At 34.0% G+C, this 23530-nt stretch overlaps 3 protein-coding genes across 4 annotated transcripts; all 3 read left to right on the top strand.

Moving 5' to 3' along the window:
• The first annotated feature begins 525 nt into the window (after positions 1-525).
• LOC111913961 (uncharacterized) lies at positions 526-1128 on the top strand. Its single transcript, XM_023909675.1, has one exon. The coding sequence runs from the start codon at positions 526-528 to the stop codon at positions 1126-1128; it is 603 nt and encodes a 200-aa protein (XP_023765443.1).
• A 15599-nt stretch (positions 1129-16727) lies between these two features.
• On the top strand, positions 16728-18564 carry LOC111914009 (probable receptor-like protein kinase At2g39360). Its single transcript, XM_052765727.1, has 4 exons — positions 16728-17202; positions 17386-17429; positions 18199-18286; positions 18398-18564. Exons 1-4 carry the CDS (start codon positions 16728-16730, stop codon positions 18562-18564), a joined length of 774 nt encoding a protein of 257 aa, XP_052621687.1.
• Positions 18565-19052: 488 nt separating this feature from the next.
• Positions 19053-22653, top strand: LOC111914008 (receptor-like protein kinase HERK 1). 2 transcript variants are annotated; one of them, XM_023909747.3, is made up of 6 exons: positions 19053-20223; positions 20326-20576; positions 21235-21382; positions 21464-21600; positions 21680-21812; positions 22210-22653. In XM_023909747.3, the coding sequence occupies exons 1-6, from the start codon at positions 19176-19178 to the stop codon at positions 22512-22514; spliced, it is 2022 nt and encodes a 673-aa protein (XP_023765515.1). In that variant the 5' UTR covers positions 19053-19175; the 3' UTR covers positions 22515-22653. The 2 variants fall into 2 exon arrangements, with proteins under 2 accessions (XP_023765515.1, XP_023765514.1); XM_023909746.3 differs by having other exon boundaries at positions 19056-20223; positions 21677-21812.
• Positions 22654-23530: the final 877 nt, after the last annotated feature.

Genomic DNA, 23530 nt, shown 5'->3' with positions numbered 1-23530 from the left:
AGGGTTTCAAAGTCTTGGATGAATGCATGTACAATAGAGAAACCTAGATCCAAGCATTAGGGTTTGCATGAGCACACATGATGTTCTTTTGGCTCAAACCCATCAAAACACACACACACACAACCACCTTGTGGTGGCTGGCAGTGGCAAGTGGAACCAACCACCACCTCACGGTGGTGGCAGTAGGGTGACTATTTGTTTAGCCTCCAAAATCTCTTCAAATGAAGTCCCATAAATTACCATTTAGTCCCTGCCTTCAATAATACTTACAAATTAAGTCCCAAAATTATACTTTAACCCCAAATAATCTAACTTATAACATTTAGCTCCCCAAAACCCACCCCCCCCCTTAAATAATATGGATTTAGGGCGACTATTCGTTTATCAATTTTATCTATTTACTTATTTAATAAACAAGATGTTACAAGAAGTAAACGTGGTTTTACTACAATATAAAAATGTACGGTCACTCTTAAACAATCGGCATACGACATCGCCGCAGACGCATCAGACGAGTATTTGAAAATGTCTGAAAGGACGGGCCGAAAATATACATATCTATTTTGTGAGTATGTTATAGAGCTTTACCGTGACATATACTTGCGACATCCGACTAAAAGCGATGTCGAACGGTTGTATGTCGCGCATCAAGCTAAACATGGTTTTCCAGGGATGCTTGGTAGCATTGATTGTATACATTGGGAGTGGGAAAATTGTCCCAACGCGTGGCTTTGTCAGTTAACGAGAGGTGATTATAGGGTGTCGATTGTTATATTGGAGGCGGTTGTTTCACATGACATATGGTTTTGGCATGCATTCTTTCGTATGGCGGGGTCAAACAATGACCTGAATGTTCTCCAAACGTCTCTGATATTTAATGATGTTTTACAAGGTAAAGCACTAAACATGCCATACGTTGTCAATGGAAATGAATATAAGTATGGGTATTACCTAGGCGATGGGATATATCTAGAAGGAGCTACATTTGTCAAGTCATACACATTTCCGGCTGGCGATAAACGAAAATTGTTCAAGTTAGCACAAGAATCTGCAAGGAAGGATGTAGAACGGGCGTTTGGAGTCCTCAAACAAAAGTGGCACATAATCAAACATCCGACACGAATATAGGACAGGGCAAAATTAACGACAGTGTTGACAGCTTGTGTTATTTTATATAACATGATAATTGAAAAAGAGGGTAGGGCTATTTGTTCATATACCACGAATGATATACTTAATTCACCTGCAGTAATACAAGTTGGCAGCCCGACATACTTCTCAAGGGTTTTGAAAATACAAAACCGTGAAACGCATCACAATCTACGACATGATTTGACCGAATACATATGGGAAAGACAATTCCAAGGGCAAAATGACAATGAAAACGAGGAGGATGAGGACGGTGACGACAAGGAGGATGATGTTGGTGATGATAATGACGATGAGTACAATTTTTCTATGTTTTTTAATTTTTATTTTATTTAGACAATGTAATATTTAATTTTAGTAATTTAAGTTTTAAATTTCTATGTTTTTAATTAATGAAATGTGGTTTTATTTTTTATGTTTTCAAAAAATTAATTTATGTTATAAATTATGTTTTTTATTTAATATAATGTTAAAAAATAAAAAAATAATAAAAAACGAATTTGTTGAGTGGTAACCATTTCCAATGTTTAGTGGATTGGTGGTGAAGCTAACGTTGCACAACCTAACAGTTTGAAGCCATTGTTTTCTTGTTACCTCGTACCTCCCCTGATGCTTCTTCTCCCTCCAGTCACTATTTGGTTATTAATGGTAACTCCTAATCAGAGAATGGATATTAGAAGATAAAGATGAATTGAATAAAAAAGAGTTAAAGAATTATGTGAGTTAGTAAACCCTAACTAGATTTGTAGAGAACAACATAAGCAATCAGTGCCTGGAGGCATGGTCTTCTAATTTTGCACCAAATAAAATCACAAAGTGTACAATACTTGTTTAAACATTTGATAAAACTTAGGGTAGTGTACACAAGCACATGTATGAGCCTAAGATACAAGTTCTATAACTTGTATAAATATAAAAATCTATATATTTTTGTGTATGTATGAGGTACATTGAAACTACCAAGTTGATAACTATCTATACAGTCATAGCACATTTGTAGACGAAACGCATATGTTGTTTTTATTAGTTGTATTATTTTAACAACATAGCATCTGTAAATATTGATGTTTAAAACGATTTTGCTTACTTATAACATATAAGTATTTAAACAAATATTTCACAAGCTAGAAATGTGTTTACACAAAATAATAATAATTCATGTGTATTTTGTATGATAAATATTACTCAGCACACATGTAACATCCTAAAATTTAAGACTGGGTTCTTAAATTAATAAAGTAAATAAATGAAAAACGATTTATATTGTTAAATCGTCAATGGATAATCATATCATTATTTTATATGAAGTTTAGAACGTTAGAAGTGAAAAAAAATAACACTTTAAAGTTTAAGGGTCAAAAGTGGCGAGTTAGCAAAGTAAGTTGACCAAAGGGTTGACTCGATTAATGGGTTAGACTACAAAAGTTTATAATTGATGGGGAAGGACTTATTATGTCCAGATTGAAGTTAAAATCTCAAAATATGAGTTTACGGTGGAATTTGGAATAATAAGCAAACTTGAGGGACCAAATGGTAAACTTTTGGAAAATAAGATGCATTCTTCTTCCCTTCATTCTTTTGGATCGTTTTTTGCAACAATGGAGAAGAACTAAAGGTGTTTTGCTCCTCTTCATCATCTAGATTTTGATTCAAGGGGGAATTGAGCATCCAAACAAGGAAAGGAAGAACAAAGGCTTGTAAGGTATAATTTCTTCTCCTTTAACCTAGAAAATTCAAATACGTGAAGTGGGTGAAATCCCAATGTTGATTTTTATGGGATCTATTGATTAGGGTTTCATTTTCTAACATCCTTTATGTAGTTTTTATTATCCAACCTCAAACCAATCACTATATTGGTGGATTGGATGATTTGTGTGAAAACTCTCATGAACCCTAGAAAACCCATATTTGTGATATTGCAATAGATGATGAAATTGGATTGGATTCTATGAACTAGATGATATTTGATAGAAACAAATCTAATTGGAATGCTCAAATTCAAAGTTGATGATAGAATCAAGTATAAACATGGATTTGTAATGTTTTGGGTAAAATTATAATGAAAACAATGGAATCCCTAGTAGTTGAAAATTTGTAGAGTAAAGGAAGTGAAAGAGTTAAATGCTTTTCGAAAGAATGTTTTGAAAGAATGCCTTGAAGGAAACAATGTTTTTGAAAGTAAAGAACGTTTTAGAAGAAAAATATTTTGATAATGTGTTTGAAATGTTTTAAAATGAGTATTTTGATAATAATGTATGAAATGGGTGAATCATGGAAAGTAATGACAAGAAATGGAAAGTAATGAAAAGGAATGAAAAGTAATGAAAAAAAAAGGAAAGAATGAAATGAAAACTGTCCGGGCCATGATACCTTGTAAGATGCACTAGAGGAATCCATCGGGGTGGCGCCTCCCCTTCGCGAGATAAATGTTCTAATGGAAAGGATGTCTTAGTGGATTAATTTGTTCTTTCCACTTGGTATAGACTCGGGAGTGGTTCCTTTATTGGACGTAGACCCTAAGTATAAAAATGGCGACGATTTAACAGCGGAATTAGCCCTTAATGATAAAAGAAAATGAAATATGGAAATATGGCTTTTGAAATGAAATGAAAGGAAATGAAATGATATTTATGACATGTATGAAATGAGTTTTCCATAAAAATTCTTGAAAATTTTTTATAGTCTATGTGACATTCCCAATTTCACGGCCAGAAAAGACCGATTTGTTTATGCTTTGTTTTAAAAACTCAGAGTAAATCCTTTTGATTAAAAGAGTTGCGGAATTTGTTCCCAAAACAAAATATGATAAAATTTATCAAAACGTTTCTCAAAGAGAATGTATTTTCATTAAATAATAAAACCTCGGGATGCCATGTTCTAATACAGACCAAAAGCATAAACAATATAAAATAGACCTTACAACAGTTATTTATAACTACTGATCTATAATCCAAATTCTCTCGTCAAGTCCACCAACTTATACCCTTGTGCCATTACATGTAATGCAAAGAAAACTGAGTGGGTCGGGCTTGGGATCCTGGTGAACATATAAGCTTTTCAACCCACAATAATACATTTATTATATTCAATTATCAAACAATCAACCCAAGTACTTATTCCCATTATCTCCTTTATTTCTTAAGGATTTACCCTAAGAATCAACTATCCTTTATCCATTTATTCCTAAGGATTGACCTAAGGAATTGACACGAAGTCCACCACTACCAAGGTCCACAAATTACGACTGGTAAACACTTAGTTCAACATACTTAACAAACAACTAGTTCTAACACTCCTAGTGAACAATTAATTCAAAACATCTGGTGAATACTTAGTTCTAAAACACTTAGTGAACACACTCAGTTCAACAACACCAAGTGAACACATCTAGTTCAAAAATACTTAATGAGCACATTGAGTCCAAAAATACCAAGTGAACACATCTTCGGAAATACCTAATGAACACATTGAGTTCAAACACCAAGTGAACACATAGAGTTCAAAAATACCTAATGAACACATTGAGTTCAAACACCAAGTGAACACATAGAGTTCAAAAATACCTAATGAACACATTGAGTTCAAAAATACTTATTATTTCATCTCACATCAACTATTTCATCTACCCATGTTCTACCCAACATATTTGTAGATGCAAACACATATATAGTTTAAATCTTTTAAAACATGTATAAAACATTATTTCAACATCTATCTCAAGTAAACAAACAATGTATAAATACCTAACATGTATTTCATAGCAAATACTTCATATCTATGCGGTAGAAGAAAGTGAATATACATTCACACATATAACAACAAAATATACACATAACACGTATTTCGTATAAAATACTTCGTATTTATGCGTTAGAAGAAAGTAACCACACACTCACTTGGTTAGACGTTGCTCGGACAGCACTACAGCTCTAAGAGTAGTATTCTTCGGTGAAACCGGGATCACTTTGCATGCACACCGGGCTTCTCGCGGGCAGAGCTTCGGCTCGGAAACTCTTTTCTTCTCGGGATCTTCGAGCTTCGGGACTTGCTTCGGGTCTCAGGGTTGATACCGGGGCTTTGGGGGTACTTCTTTGCATGTAAATCGAGGTAAAACGGGAGAGAGAGAGAGAGAGAGAGAGAAGAGAAAATAGCAACCCTAAATGGCTGGCCCTTCAAATCTATTTATAGGGAAAAATTGGCCCTTGCCACGTCGTGGGCTTGATCGTCACTGCATCCATCATTGCATGTTGCATCTGGGGGACTCCAGGAGGTGTCAGAAGACTTGCCACGTCGTGGCACTGCTTGCCACGTCATGGTATCTGACAGTTTTGGGGTTTCGCGCCCCGAGCTTCAAAAATTCATAACTTTTGCATACGAACTCCGTTTTCGACGTTCTTTATATCGACACGTAGGTGAGATTATGATCTACAACTCTCGTTTAGACTTCGTTGGACAATTTTTACTTTATTTTTAATATATTATAAATATATTACTTATATATTATTTTTAGTAGGCCGAGACAGGAAAACTCCGTTATAAACTCATAACTCCTTCGTATGACGTCCGTTTTCGTCTGTCTTTCTATCGTTACACTATTATCGATGAGATATTCAGTTCTCATTTAGATTATTTTGGCTAAATATCGCTCTAACGTAAATTCACTATTTACGTCGCGTTGTGTCGTGCCGGTTCTTTTGCAAAACTTTGATAGGTCATAACTTCTTCGTTATAACTCGGATTTTGGCGTTCTTTATATGTACGAAATCCTTGTAACATATACTACAAATTAGTTAAAATTAATCCTTATAAATAATCTTCCATCAAAAAGTCGTTTTTGATGCTTATCGTCTCTAAAGTGACTAGCCCTGATCTACGGGCGTTACAATTATCACCCCCTTAGGATGATTACGTCCCAGAATCATCAAAGAAATAGGACTTGTATAATGATTCCATATGCTATCTCTTCATCCTAGGTAATAACAGTAACTTCTATGTTTCTTCAAAAGAGTATCTAACTCTAGGGCTTCTTGACTGCAGACGATGCTCAATATTGCATCTGCTTTTCGTACTATGTTGGACTTTCAATCATAACCTTCAAGTTACAAAATAAGTCCTCATTTTGGACTCCTTATTCTTCTTAGGATAAATACTTTCCTTTATCTATTGTAATAGACCGATGGGTCATGTTCTAATGACCTCTCATCGTATGATGCAACGCTTTGACTGAAGTCTCTTAGAGTCAAATTCCAAAATGGAATATACCTTCCTTCATATTCTAATGTGATATGATCACATTTTAGCATGTAGCATTTCTAGCTACAAGCTTCCTTAACAATGAGCGTGATGCCATCGATCACATTGATTTCAATCTTCTGTCTTAAGTCAGATGTTACCTCGAACTTGGTTCTTTGAACCATGTAACAAACTCATCGTAGTCGGACTCAATTTGATATTACCACTAGGGTCAGAATAACAACCCTCTTACTAGTCATTACCGAAACAATGGTAAGGACGTACATGAATAAAACGGAATCAATTACTAGTTTCTTGGTAACCTTGCGACTTTCCCTAATCCAAGTGTGAGTCCTGTGCTTCCAGTAGTATAGATCTCTACTACTATTCACACCTACTCATACTCGTCTGAAGTATTGTCTCGCAGTCCCCAAGTCCTAAAATCACAAAGCAACTTAACACATACGAATGTGTCCAAATAATCATAAAAAATTTCCTAGAGTCTACTAGGACTTCTTCCATGCGTATCTCCAGTCATCAATCCTGCTTCACCTTGGTTGGTGGTGGAAAGTTCATCCGATGGGACAACTTCAGGAATAACACCAATTGTTCCATCATTCCGCCAATCAAAGGTGTACTTTAGACATACCGTACTCCTCTAAACATTTCGTTATCTTATCAGACATAAACTAAAGGCAAGACACCACTCTTATGATATCTTCCGATAGGTATCATTCACTATCATAAGCCTTTCATTTCCTCCATTTACTCAATTCTCTACGAGTCTTCACCATAACGTTTTGTACACCCAAGCTAACGTTCGGTGTACCGGGCAAGAATTTAAGATAAGAAAGCTTTAATTAAGATAGACGTATAAATCTCCTTATCACTCCGAAACGTTTACATGCTAGTTCTAATACCGTAGTCGTACGCTTAGAATCCTAAACACATTAAGTTTCCAGATGCGATCGGCAACAGACCATAGATCTGAACAAACAATAGCATATAAGGCAAACATATATCATTTAGCACATAAAAGCATTTTAGGCATCTTTCCTAAAATATACTAGTGCTCGTGTCTAAAATATGGTAGACACTCATCTCACAATCATCGCTTAGCATTCTAAGTTAAAGTCTAGAAATCCTACAAATTCCTAGTTCGCTTAAACTAATGCTCTGATACCAACCGTGAAATCCCTAATTTCACGGCCAGAAAAGACCGATTTGTTTATGCTTTGTTTTAAAAACTCAGAGTAAATCCTTTTGATTAAAAGAGTTGCGGAATTTGTTCCCAAAACAAAATATGATAAAATTTATCAAAACGTTTCTCAAAGAGAATGTATTTTCATTAAATAATAAAACCTCGGGATGTCATGTTCCAATACAGACCAAAAGCATAAACAATATAAAATAGACCTTACAACAGTTATTTATAACTACTGATCTATAATCCAAATTCTCTCATCAAGTCCACCAACTTATACCCTTGTGCCATTACATGTAATGCAAAGAAAACTGAGTGGGTCGGGCTTGGGATCCTGGTGAACATATAAGCTTTTCAACCCACAATAATACATTTATTATATTCAATTATCAAACAATCAACCCAAGTACTTATTCCCATTATCTCCTTTATTTCTTAAGGATTTACCCTAAGAATCAACTATCCTTTATCCATTTATTCCTAAGGATTGACCTAAGGAATTGACACGAAGTCCACCACTGCCAAGGTCCACAAATTACGACTGGTAAACACTTAGTTCAACATACTTAACAAACACCTAGTTCTAACACTCCTAGTGAACAATTAATTCAAAACATCTGGTGAATACTTAGTTCTAAAACACTTAGTGAACACACTCAGTTCAACAACACCAAGTGAACACAACTAGTTCAAAAATACTTAATGAACACATTGAGTCCAAAAATACCAAGTGAACACATAGAGTTCGGAAATACCTAATGAACACATTGAGTTCAAACACCAAGTGAACACATAGAGTTCAAAAATACCTAATGAACACATTGAGTTCAAACACCAAGTGAACACATAGAGTTCAAAAATACCTAATGAACACATTGAGTTCAAAAATACTTATTATTTCGTCTCACATCAACTATTTCATCTACCCATGTTCTACCCAACATATTTGTAGATACAAACACATATATAGTTTAAATATTTTAAAACATGTATAAAACATTATTTCAACATCTATCTCAAGTAAACAAACAATGTATAAACACCTAACACGTACTTCATAGCAAATACTTCATATCTATGCGGTAGAAGAAAGTGAATATACATTCACACATATAACAACAAAATATACACATAACACGTATTTCGTATAAAATACTTCGTATTTATGCGTTAGAAGAAAGTAACCACACACTCACTTGGTTAGACAATGCTCGGACAAAACTACAGCTCTAAGAGTAGTATTCTTCGGTGAAACCGGGATCACTTCGCACACCGGGCTTCTCGCGGGCAGAGATTCGGCTCGGAAACTCTTTTCTTCTTGGGATCTTCGGGCTTCGGGACTTGCTTCGAGTCTCGGGTTTGATACCTGGGCTTCGGCGGTACTTCTTTGCATGTAAATCGAGGTAAAATGGGAGAGAGAGAGAGAGAGAGAGAAGAGAAAATAGCAACTCTAAACGGCTGGCCCTTCAAATCTATTTATAGGGCCAAATTGGCCCTTGCCACGTCGTGGCACTTTTTTCCACGTCGTGGGCTTGATCGTCCTTGCATGCGTCATCGCAAGTTGTGTCTGGGGGACTCCAGGAGGTGTCAGAAGACTTGCCACATCATGGCACTGCTTGCCACATCGTGGTATCTGACAGTTTTGGGGTTTTGTTCCCCGAGCTTCAGAAATTCATAACTTTCGCATATGAAATCCATTTTTGACGTTCTTTATATCAACGTGTAGGTGAGATTATGATCTACAACTCTCGTTTAGACTCCGTTGGCTAATTTTTACTTTATTTTTAATATATTATAAATATATTACTTATATATTATTTTTAGTAGGCCGGGACAAGAAAACTCCGTTATAAACTCATAACTCTTTCGTCTGACGTCCGTTTTCGTCTGTCTTTCTGGCATTGCACTATTAGAGATGAGATCTTCAATTCTCATTTAGATTGTTTTGGCTAAATATCGCTCTAACATAAATTCACTATTTACGTCGCGCTGTGTCGTGCCGGTTCTTTTGCGAAACTTCGATAGGTCATAACTTCTTCGTTATAACTCGGATTTCGGCGTTCTTTATATGTATGGAATCCTTGTAACATATACTACAACTTAGTTAACATTAATCCTTCTAAATAATCTTCCATCAAAAAGTTAGTTTTGATGCTTATCATCTCTAAATTGACTAGCCCTGACCTACGGGCGTTACAGTCTAAAACTATGTTTTGCAAAGATTAAATGTTTTTGGTGAAAATGTGATAAATGTTTTGAGTCACAAACCCGTGTAGCTCACGAGACATTATTTTCTTATGTATCTCTTTTTAATACCATGTATCTCAGGTTACCTTTAAGGAGAGAAGGTGATAGATGGAAGTTAGAAGTCAAGTTATAAAGAATGGAGTGGATCTTGATAAGTTCCTAATCATTTTATATTGATGTAATTCTTATTTGCTTGCTATAGATTTATTGATGCTTAATGGTAACACCCAATGTTTTAATTTAATAATGTTTTTGTGGACCGGTTTTTGTTAAAGTGGGCTAATACCCGAATGTTTTTAAAACCTTAACATTTTAAAGTTTGAAATAGTTCAAAAAATTTTTGGGGTGTTACAGTTTGGTATCAAAGCCATAGTTTAAGCAAATTAGGATTGCATCATTCCACTCCTAGGCTTAGACTTTGGTTATGGAAAGTATGAATGAGTCATAGGATTGTTATGCCTTGGTTAGATAGAATCTTATGCAATATATAACAAAAAGGATTTAACATGCTTGATGTTTTATGAAGCTCTAGATATGTTAGATGAACTGGTAGAAAACTATATTGATACTTTTAAAGTGGGTAATGGAAAATTAGACCGATGGATCAAAATATTTAAGTGGTGAAGCCTAGATTTGTTGTGTATGATGTGAGTATAATAGTATAGGGTCCATACTATTATAAACACATGATACATACCCGAACTTGGTGGAGCCATGAAAGGGTTTTGTGAAATCTGGTAAAGAATCGAGTGAGTTAGAGACCCGATGTACACATATCGTGTGTCAAGTAAGAGTCATGCAGGATCTTAAAGCATGTTGATGGATAAAGGAAAATTTCTGATAGCATTAACTTTTCTGTCAAAGTCAAACAACGAGCATAAAATGAAAATTATTGGGTGTATATTTGATACATGTTGGAAATTAAGCTTGTATCCATTAAGTACTATTGGTAGTGAGTTAGAAAAACCAAGGAACAAAAAAAATTAAGATGTCAAATGAACAAAACAAATTAAGATGTCAAGAAACAAAACCAATAGTACTATTGGAAATTAAGTACTATTAGTAGTGAGTTAGGAAAACCAAGGAACAAAACAAATTGAGATGTCAAATTTGTTAACAAACAATTAGCTAAAAGGGACATAGTTGAATTTTGGTAAAAGTCCAAAATTAGACAAAATTTTGAATTCCAAATGTATGATTAAGAAACTAGTTGAAGTTGGTTATTTGGGACAAATTCATGTCACCACATAAGAATGATAATTTCAAGTTACAAGCAAGTTGATTGAGAAAAGAATGGAATGGGATCATGAATTTCATCCTTAGATGAAAGAAATACTCTAGTATGAATAACGACACTAGAAGGTAAAACAACAACCTATATGGAAAAATGGTGATATGATGGCGAAAGCGAGATAGTACAAGAAACCGCAACTGAGACAACTCGTAAAGGAGCATAATACTATTGAATCAATGAATACTTTTTGGGATCCTAATGAATGGAGACCAAATGACAACAATATTAGATGTCGGGTACGATAGTAGATGTGGATAGGGTGTCCTTGGGAAACCAAGACACTAGTAAAAAGCGAGCAATGGTGTATTAACCTCATGCACTATACTGGTGAGTGATGTCACTACAAAGAAAGAAGTGTATTGATAAATAACTTAGGGTACTTCTTGAGCTTAAAAGAAGTCAAAAATATTAATATCGTTATGAATTATTCAAATAATGGAAACTAAAAGGTGACGATAATAAGTCCATGAGAGTACCTTACCCTAAGGTACTAGAATACCGTGATGAAAAATGTAATGGGAGGAACTTTGCAAGCCCTACTTACGAGTTCTATGAATTGTGATAAGAATTTATGATTACATAGGGAATGTGATGACGATGACAGAAGAAATAAGACTCCAAGGTGTGATAGCTTTACGATGAAAGAGGAGTATCTGGAAAATGTTCTATGATCAATCAAGGAGGAAGACGATTTCACATGAGGGAATATTAAAGAATGCAAATTGAATATCAATGATCTCATAGTAACAAGGTGAGGACAAGAATTAAAACTTGAGGGTTGTTGAAAAAGGTTGTCAAGAATACGATGATGAGTAAAGACATTTTTTGCAATTTTCATGGATAAGTCATAGAGAGACGAACTACTATATTATAATAATCATAGGGTGACTTGGACCTTAAAAGAAATTCCCTCATTTCTTTTAAGGGGTAGATGGTAAGAAGGTCATGAAAATGTGAAGACATGTTACAAGAACCCATAATGCGTAAAATTATGAGTGACGCGAACGAACCAAGGATACAAGATTTCGAGCTTCAAGTTTATGTAACCTGATAATGTAGACCAAGCACACTCAAGTACAATTAAGTACTAAGGTTGAGTATTGCTACTATTATGCATTTGATAACCAGACAAGAGCAGTTAGACTTATGATTTTGAGCTCACATAAAAGATAGAACTTAGACTCAGAGCATTATGGTTTACTTGTCTATGACCAAAGGACGCAAAAATCATCTGATATAAAAGTTGTTTGTGTATTCATAAGTAAGGGACAAGAAAAAGAAAGATGTAAAATATGATGATAATTGAGCAGGTAAACTGACGGAGTGCATAATGGAAGAGCCAAGTACTCGAGCAACAATGTTGAAGGATGTGTGAATAATGAAAATCATATTTTGATTTAACCTTAAAGGAAATGCATTCATTTCTTTTAAGGGGTAGATAGTCAAGAAGAATCAAGTTACAAGTGCTAAGATCCTTTGAACCCATCAACCTATTGAGACTTGAGCTGAAGCAATACCATGCGATTTAAAACTTCTTGTCATAATATGATTAGATGTGTAGGCTGGAGAAATGGGTTAACTCATGAAATGATATTTTAGTTTGACACATAAGTTAAAAATGAATTAATGAATTTAGGGACAGGGTCCAAGAAGTATATATAGACTTGAATAGTATGGCACCATTGGTGCAAAGGTAGTAGATAAGGAAAGTTATACATATTTGGTTCATCTTATTGAGGATGTTGAGGGAAAGCATCATTAGTATAAAAGATGAATTGTAAATGTTGTGGAACATAAAGTGTCCTTTTTGTGACCTTAAAGTAAGAACTTTGGGAAGAAAGGTAGAGGTATTAGTAGGAGCTAAATTGATAAAATAAAATGGAACGAAAGTTTAAAAGTAACAAAAAATTGTAATGTGTGATGCACCATAGTGTAAGAATCACGTATTATGCTTAAGAGTATAATAGAGTGCAATGAATTGATGGTGATGTGCATGGATAATAAAGAAATAATATTGGCGTGCTTGAGCACGAAAGGATGCACTTAAGAAACGTCAAATGCCTAAGTAAAGAAATGGTCAAATGATGACTAATGGTTGGAAGGACCCAATAAGGTTTCATAAATGACTTAAAACTTGTTGATACAAGTTGGGGTGTGTGAGTTAAGGTTGGGTAACCTTATTTTATGATGTTGTAAGAAGTTCAAGAAGGGGACAAAAGGGTAAAAGTGTCCAAGAGGGTTAATAACCCTAAGTATGTATGATTATTAAGCACACTGCAACTGTGACTAATTACCAAAGTGATGTAACCAACGATGAAAATTTTATGTCGTTAGTTTTGGGACTTTACAAATTTTCATACTTCATTAATCCCAAGCCAAGTCTAATCCATAAATTGGGCAAAAGACCATTTTGCCCCTCCTAAAATCCAAAACCCTTAGAAATTGTCAAAAAGGCAGACTTGGTCAAAAGTCAACGACAGTCGTACGCATGGCGTACACATCTATACGTTGGATGTAGAGTGTATGGTATGAGGAGTCGGGTTCACAACCGGCTATGCTACGCATAGCTAGAAGTATGCCTGACGTACGTGACAGATTCCAATACTACACTTTTTAAGGACTTAATCATTAAGACACTTATTCAAACTTCAGATCTGGCCATAAAGAGAAGTTTGAATCCATAAAGTCTCTAACTTTAAGCCTTTGCATGGCTATAAAGATCTAAATCCCAAAACCATAACATTTCACTTCACTAAAAACTCCATAACTTTTGCATGAGAGAAAGGAAAAGGCCAATCTAACATCTTAATGACTCAAAACACCTTAACATGTCTGAAAGGACAACGTATAAGCTCTGGAGTATTCCATGCACACAAAGATCAATGCTTTGGGACAAAATGAACTGAAATCCAAGACTAGACAAGATCTATCAAAATAAGCTCTAAGGTTTGAACTTTACATCTTAAAAATGTGGAAAAGGAGATGTTGATTATGGATCCAAAATCTAGGATGCACCACCACCTCTTGAATGATCTTCCTTTTCTATCAAGAACACTCAAGGATCACTTTCAAGCTTCAAATCTCACTCACAAAGGTCAGGGTTTGATTTTAGGGTTTGGAGGAAATGAAGGCTTGTCATAAGAATGTCCAAGAGGGATTATGATGCTTAAATATGGGTCATAACCCAAAAGATTAGGGTTTGGGAAATACATGAGTGCGCCCGAAGGACACACATGTACGCCTAGCGTACTTTATTTTTGACTTGCCACAAGTATGTTGACTTACGGCTGACGTACAACTTTTTACGCCAAGCATAAGGACCTATTTTGCAAATTTTTTAAAACATAAAGGATTGGAAATGAAAATACATGACAACGGGTGTTACAATGTAAATGTTTGGTGTCTTTTCGAGCCAGGACTTTTGGCTTAACCCATTAAGCCATTATGTCGTGATTAAGTCAAAAAAAAAAAAACATTCATGTATATTCTATAGTTGTATATATTAGTCATTATCATTATCTAGTATTTATCTAGCTAATTGCCATAATGAACCTTACATTTAGAAAAATATGTTCCTCTCTACAGGGTTAAGGTTTTAAGTCTCATAGTGGACGAATGTGTAGTTTATGAGTAAGATTTAAAGTGTGTTTGTGTGTTATAGTCTCTCTCTCTCTCTCTCTCTCTCTCTCTCTCTCATCTTCTTCAATTTAATGTTGTGTCAGGAGCATCTTGAAATCTCTATTTTAATGCTTTTCTATAGTTGAACAAATGGAGTTTGATGTTGTGCTTGTACTTTAAATGAGAACCTTGAAGTGTTTCTCGAATGAAACACTCTTTTTTGGGATGGTTTGATTTCTAGGTATGTAAAGAATAAGATTATAAAGGATGTCGAGTAACTTTTTGACAAAATGTCTGAGAGAAATGTTTCTACATTTATTGGAAGATCCGATTAGTTATGTTAATTCAACTTTTTAGTTTTTTACATGGAGATCAAGCTTGCTTTTTTGATGATTAGGTTCATTTAGATCTAAATCATTCCAAAATAGGCACAATTGATATAATAATCTCATGTGTCTACAACATAGGGGGCGTTGAGAGGGGGGGGGGGGGGGAATTGGGCAGCTGGGCCCAATTTTTTTATTATATACTTTTATTTAAAAATAAAAACTTATAATAACAATAATGAATTTTTATAGCTCGTCTAGAGTCTTTGAAGATATTTAATTCTTCAGGACCGTCCGTGGTCTACAACAACAAAATACTAGATAATTTGGTGTTAAATTTTTATTTACATTTCCTATTTGGGTTGTGACTTGTCATACTTTCATTCAATTTGCCAAATGTCATTTTATGATTTTTTTTTGAACTAATTTTTTTTTCTATGTGTCATTTTATGAGTTTTTCTATTTTATTAAATTTCACATAATATTTAATTTAATAATTGCAATAAATCTACCCTAATAAATGAAAATGACTTTGCCACATGTCATTCTCTCATAAAATTAGTCACATGTCATTTTGTCATAATTTGAGATATATATTATTTTCCACTTGTCATTACTTTAATTTTCATTTTCAATATATCATTAATTTAGTTTCCATAAATTAAATCTACCATAATAACTATTAATTTCTAATTTCAAATTTCAAATTTCAAATTCAATTTCAAATATATTTACAGTTTAAACATTTATGTTTAACATTTTGTTATAATTAACCCGTTTAATACACACTAAACACATAATTTTAATTTATTTATTTTTTGCATGTTTTTTTTTTCTCATAATTTTCATTTATTTCAATTTCAAATTCAAATAAAATTTCTATTTAATCGTTCATACTTAACATTTTGTTTTAATCAACCCGTATAATATACGGGTCTCACAACTAGTATAGTAATAAATAGATATCAATTTCATTAATAAACTTACATTTAAATTTCAAATTCCCAAAATTAAAGCTCATTAGTATCTTTTATTTATTTAGATTATTTGTTTAAATTTAAAGTTAAAAAAAACATTTTCTTTATAATAATTCATTATTTTTTTTTATTTTCTTATAAAAATTCAAAATTATCAAATATTTTTATCTTTATATTTAATTTTTTTTAATTAACTCATACCAAGTCTCAGAACTAGTTTTTAATACACCAAACACAAGGTATTTAGAAACAGCCCAAAGACTTTTGTTAAACGAAACAAAAGGAAGGGAAGCGGGAACAAGAGAAGAATAAAACAGCTTTCTACACCATCAATAATCATGGCCGAAGGCAATGAATCTCAGCCCTCTACCTCCTCCTCAATAGAATGTTCACAACCATATCGTCCCTTCGAAATTTCTGAGATTCTCTTAGCAACTGATAACTTCAATGGATCATTAGTAATCGGGCATGGGGAATTTGGAAACGGTTTTAAAGGAACGTTATCAATGGATCAAGCGTTGTCGTTGTTGCCATTAAACGGTTGGATTCCATGTCCTCCCAAGGTGAATCGGAGTTCTGGACGGAAGTTCAGAGGCTTTCTAAGTTGTGTCACTGTCATCTCGTGTCTTTGTTTGGTTACAACAATTACGAAGAAGAGATGATCCTCATCTACAAAATATATGCCGAATGGAACCCTCGAAGACCACCTCCAAAAACTTGTAACCCCTCTTTATTGGGCTCAGCGACTCAAGATCTGTATAGGTACTGCTCGTGGGTTAGATTACCTCCACACAGGTACCGGGATCGAGTTTGGTGTTATACATCGTGATGTCAAGAGTTCAAATATTCTGTTAGATGACAACTGGGCAGCTAAAATCTCAGACTTCGGGTTGTCCAAAATAGGCGCAACCAATAAGCCATCTACTTACGTCAAGACACTTGTTAAAGGCAACTTTGGGTATCTTGATCCAAATTATTTCACAACTGGAATGCTAACCAGGAAGTCTGATCTGTTTTCTTTTGGGGTGGTTTTGTTGGAGGTTTTGTGTCTGAAACGTGCAGTGGATGGAAGTCTTGATGAGGAGCAATGGGGTTTAGTGCCATGGGCTCAAGAATCTATCAAAGAAGGCAATTTAAAGAATATAATTGATTCTGGTATAAAGAGTTAAATAACCCCAAAATGTTTGAAGGTGTTTGTTCGAATTGCAAACAGATGTTTGCAAAACAATCTAAAGCAGCGTCCTACAAATGCTTGATTCTCCTTATACATTAATTCATAGCGTTCTTTCACTAACATGATATGTGTGGTAAAACAATTAATTTTCTTTTTGATTGAAGTTTGTGGTGTGGGATTTCTCAAATTGAAGCTCAAACAACATCTGGTATTGCTTTTTTTTTCTAATAATGTTGGTTTGAGAGTAAAATAATTCAGTGATTCAAGAATTAGGAGTTATAAAATAAATATGGCCCGATTTTAAGAAACAGAAGTTAATAAATTGCATCTAAACAAATTGTGATGAAATTTCACTGAAAGTTACCAATACGAGATGACATTATCAAAGTGCTAAATGCAAGAAATAGCAATACGAGATGAATTAAATTTATGTTTTATGTTGTTAATGCAACTCACGAGCCCTTTGATTTCTTAGAACAATGCTAGAATTTTTATTTTATCCTTTGGCGAATATAACTTGAGTTTTTTTGTTGAATTCAGACAGTGGAGAGTAGCTTTGGACGGATGGCTCATCCGAATATTATTAATCTCTTAGGGGTATTTTCATGATAAAAAGGATAATTGCTTCCTTGTTTACGAACACGTGCAAATGAAAAACCAAAATCTAAGTCACGTCTTATTTGATGGTAATAAATATACTTGAGTCTCTCCCATAAAACCATTTTCGAATTATTTTTACTAATAAGTTGAATTCTTGCAATGAAATAGATATTGCTAAACCACTTTCATGGGAAAGACGTCTTATGATGATCATAGTGTAGCGCGTGGACTCGCTTATATGCACTCGTCAAAAGAACAAGTCATACACGGTTGTATTAAAACCTTTAATATATTGCTGGATCAAGTATTGAAGTTATTTTAGTGGCGATGTTTTTGGTTTTATGCCATAAAAGTTAACAAATTTATTTTTATTCTAGAATTTTAATGTGAAACTCACGTACTTTGGTTTGGCTAAATTTTACCCTAATATCGATGAGTTCGATGAGATGAAAGAGGCTACAATAAGTAATATTTGATCGAGTGATGGTGTCCCACATTAATATGAAGATAAAACATCATAGAGTAGCTTGAAAGGTTAATATATCTATATCTTGTGATTATGTACAATAAATATAGTTTCGGAGTGGTGTTTGTTTGAAACCCTAACAAGCCAACGTGCATCAGTGTCGGATTTTGGATTTACCTCACTCGCAACAAGATGTGTAGCTGAAGATCCTGAGGCTAGGCCTTCAAGGGAAGAAATTTTGAAGAGGTTGGAGCAAATATATTCTAATAACAAATAATGGATAAAAGATATGAGGTCATACTTCTTAGACTTTGGTTGTTTAATGAGGTACATGATAGATGTACGCTCATTTTTCTACTTTATACTATTCATTTTTGCATGCACCGTAAAATCTTTACCCATGAAATATTTTTCTTGTTGTAAGTTGAATGATTAATTACATGTCATATAAAACGTTTGACTAAAAATAATTCAAAAATAAATTTTAAGAGAGATTCAAGTAGCTTAGCCACGAAATGACCATGTATTTTCCTTGGATGTGTCTTTTATTAAACATTTTTTTCATATATGCGATCTTAGTCATATTATATCACCAATCAACATAGTATTAATAATATATTTTAAAAGTTAAGACAAATAATGGTTTTTGATAATACAGTTAATAAATGTAATAAGATAAATATAAGAATAAGAAACAAAAATAATATGATCAACAGCAAAGGCTGCTATTCTTTGGTACGTTGACTATAAAACTTTTGGAGTAACGTAACGTTGACTTGGTCTCTGTTTAGATGAAGAAGATAGGCTTTTGAGTTTTTGTATGGTTGATTATAAATTGTCAGTATCAAGTATGAAGCTACTCATTCTGCCTCTATAATATCAATAATTATGGGCGACGGCAATGAATCTCAACCCTCGACCTCCTCCTCCATAGAATGGTCACAACCATGCCGTCCCTTCGAATTCCCTGAGATTCTCTCAGCAACCAATAACTTTGATGAATCATTAGTAATTGGGCATGGGGGATTTGGAAAGGTTTATAAAGGTAACATTATCAACGGATCAAATGTTGTTGTTGCTGCCATTAAACGACTGGATTCCATGTCCTCTCAAGGTGCATCGGAGTTCTGGGCGGAAGTTAAGATGCTTTCCAAGTTGCGTCACTGTCATCTCGTGTCTCTGTTTGGTTACTGTAATCACGAGAAAGAGATGATCATCATCTATGAATACATGCCCAATGGAACCCTCGAAGACCACCTCCATAAACTTGGAACCCCTCTTTCTTGGCTTCAACGACTCAAGATCTGTATAGGTACTGCTCGTGGGTTAGATTACTTACACACAGGTACTGGGATTGAGTTTGGTGTCATACATCGTGATGTCAAGAGCTCTAATATTTTGTTACAAGACAACTGGGCAGCTAAAATCTCAGACTTCGGGTTGTCCAAAATAGGGTCAACGAATCGGCCATCTACTATTGTCAACACACTTGTTAAAGGAACTTTTGGGTATATTGATCCAAATTATTACACAACTGGAAGGTTAAATAGGAAGTCTGACGTGTACTCTTTTGGGGTGATATTGCTGGAACTGTTACGTCGGAAACGTGCGGTGGATGAAACTCTTGATGAGGAGCAATGGGGTTTAGTGCCATGGGCTCAAGAATCAATAAAACAGGGCAATTTAAAGAATATAATTGATTATAGTATACGGCGTCAAATATCCCCAAAATGTTTGAGGAAGTTTGTTCGAATTGCAGAGAGATGTTTGCACATTAATCCAAAGCAGCGTCCTACCATGGCTGAGGTTGTGGTGGTTCTTGATTCTGTACTGACCTTACAACAGAAAATTGACAGTTCCTTTCAAGCTGCTGGTAAAACGATATATGGAAGAATGATGTATATGCTTCCGTTACCCTTCCAAGGAGAGAATTTGGGTATTTTTAAGCTCCTAATCATGTGTATAGATTCTTTGAATTTTTGTATGTCCGATTTTGCATATATTATATATATAACCTGTTTGTATATATATACTTCAGCCAATGATGATTCAAGGCTATCAAGTAATAGCAAGGACAACAACGATTCCACAAATCCTATGAAAGTATTTAAGTTTTCTGATTTGGAAAGGAGTACAAGCAACTTTAGTCAAGATTTGGTCATCGATAGTGATGGTTATGGTGAGGTGTTCTTAGGTTGGGTTGATGAGAAAACATTTGCCCCATCAACAAAGGGTGTTGGAATTACTGTTGCTGTTAAGAAGTACTCTAAAGGTTTTCCACAATGGCTGGTAAGTGTGTGTGTGTATATATATATATATATATATATATATATATATATATATATATAGCACCTGACTTTCGGTTACTTTTACAATATTGTATTTCTAGTTTCTTTTCTTATTGAGGCATTGCACTTTGAAAAATCTAACCCTACTTTAGCATTATACTTTAATTTTTATTGTCTTATTTGGACATTATACTTCGAAAAATCCACCCAATCATAATAATGTAAATTACTATATATTTGATGACGTTGCTATAATTTGGTAGATTTCTCAAAGTACAATACTGTAATAGGACAAAATGGAAGGAGGATGCTATAATAAAAAAATTAAAAAAAAGTGTGTTGCTGTATCTTGCATTTAACCGTATATGAAAATGCTAAGTGAAGATCACCCAAAATTTCCTCAGATGTTCCTTTCTCTATACAGAAAAAAAAAAATCAAGAACACAAATTTTTACTTGTCTTTGTTTTTTGCCAATTCACTTTGTTTCTGTCCAACCATGGGAAAAGATGGAAATGTGAGGATTCGGATGGAATTAAAATTAGACATATCTCTGTTTTATGATGTGAATGCAACTCAAGAGTCCTTTCTTCGAACAATGTTAGAATTTTTAATTTATAAATTCTTTTGTTGAATATGACTTCAAATTTTGTGAGTTCAGACAGTGGTGACTAGCTGTGTACCGTTGGCTCATCCAAATATTACTAGTCTCTTGGGATACTCTGATGATGAAAAGCCTAATTGCTTGCTTGTTTACGAGCACATGGATATGCATAAGATCCAAAATTTTAGTCGCTACTTATTCGGGAGTAATATACTTGAATCTCTCTCTTAAAAACTAATTTTGAATTATTTTTTACTCAAAAGTTGAACTGTTGCAATGCAAATAGATGTTGTCGAACCACTTTCATGGAAAAGACGCCTTAGGATAATGATAGGAGTAGCCCATGGACTCGATTATTTGCACTCGTCAAAAGAGCAAGTCGTACACGGTGGTATTAAAACCTATAATATATTGCTGGATCAGGTACTTTCAAGTTTTTTAGGGGCAATCTCTTTTTGGTTTTCGGCCATAAAAGTTGATGAATTTATTCTTCTTCCAGAAGTTTAATGCGAAACTCGGGTATTTTGGTTCTGCTAAATTGCACTATAAATTCCATGAATTAGATGACATGGAAGATGCTACTAGAAGTGACATGAATATCATAGGTGATTTACAAGCAAGGGATCAACATACTGGTAAGTTAGCTTGTATACATGAAGTGATATTTGAATGGGTGTCCCACATCAGCTAGACAGTGTCACATCTACTTTCGTTATGTCCTCTCTCTCTCTCTCTCTCTCTCTCTCTTTTGGAGAGAAAATCTAGGACTCCACCTATCTAACAACTAGTGCGTTTTGTTTTGTTTTTTTTTTTTGTTTCAAGACAAATTATTCCCTACAAAGCATAAGAATAAGCCATTTTTGATAAACTGTGGAAACATTAATATGAAAAAATATAGTTGTAATTGCGAATCTCAAGTCCATATTTGCAAAAGAGCAATAGTTTTTTCTTTTAATATAGCCAAGTTTAGTGGCTTGAAAAGTCCATATATCTACATTTTGCTAGTATAAACACTACAGCTCTTTGTTGCAGGTGATTTGACTGTGAAAGGAGATATCTATAGTTTTGGAGTGGTGTTGTTTGAAACCCTAAAAGGCCAGCGGGCATGGGTGACGAAGTATGGGTTCACTTTGGTAAAATGGGTATTGCCATTTTTAGATGACATAAGCAAGCTAAGACTTGTAATAGATCATCGTCTTAATCAAAATTATCCTATAGAAGGTGCGTTTAAATGCATTGCACTCGCAACAAGATGTGTAGCCGAAGATCCTAATGATAGGCCTTCAAGTAAAGAAATTTTGAAGAGCTTGAAACAAATATATTCCCATAACAAATAGTGGATAAAAGATATGATCTCATAATTCTTAGATTTTGGTTGTTTAATGGGAGACACTTGTTTAAACTTTATTTGTTTTGGCCTTTTAGTTGTCTTGTTTAAATTCTCATGATAGATGAAGAGTCAATTTTTTTGCTTTATACTATTCATTTTTACATGGTAAAATCTTTATTGTTAGACCATCTCCATCGGTTTTTCAAACTCCTTGCAAATGAAACTTGCAAGTCCATGTAGGATCTCCTATTGCTATACTTGAAAGCCTTGCAAAGGCTCTAGTTGGTCCCACTATATATATTTAAATCTTTTTCATATATTAATATATTAGTCGTTAATATAATTATACATTAGATACATTTTTATTTATTTATTTATTTTACAAATACATTAACAATGATAATTGGTAATTACAGATTTTAACTTATTATATTTATGTTATAGCAATTCATAGGTCGATGATCCTCAATTTTTTTAATAAATTAACTTTATATATATATATATATATATATATATATATATATATATATATATATATATATATATATATATATATATATATATATAAAGTAATTGTTGATGTAGTAGTGGAGACCACATTTAAAAGACGAGTGTTATTGCACTGATGTAAGTAGTCATTGCAAAATTGATGTAGTACAATTGAAAGACTAGTTGCATTGTGATGTGGATGGCATTAGTGTATCTCATATCAGTGTGATATGGTCCAATACTCCAATATATACATTGGACTGTCTCTTCTCTCCATAAGAGCTCTTTTAAAGAGAAAAATCTTACACTCCACATATATCTTACATTTACCCACGAAATGTTTTTTATGCTATTTTAAATCAATCAAAATGTGATTCAGGTTTAATGTGCTTGTCCAAGAAACTTAAAATGACCCTTTATATATAATGCTCCCCAAAAGAAGAAGAAAACTCATTATAAAGGGTTTTTGTAAGCTAAATATACCTAACCCGGATATTCATATGCTACGTAAGCAAGAACATTGCAAAATTACCC

This window comes from Lactuca sativa, chromosome 7, assembly GCF_002870075.4.
Source record: "Lactuca sativa cultivar Salinas chromosome 7, Lsat_Salinas_v11, whole genome shotgun sequence".
NCBI lineage: Eukaryota > Viridiplantae > Streptophyta > Magnoliopsida > Asterales > Asteraceae > Lactuca > Lactuca sativa.
This window is presented reverse-complemented; position numbering and strand designations above follow the sequence as displayed.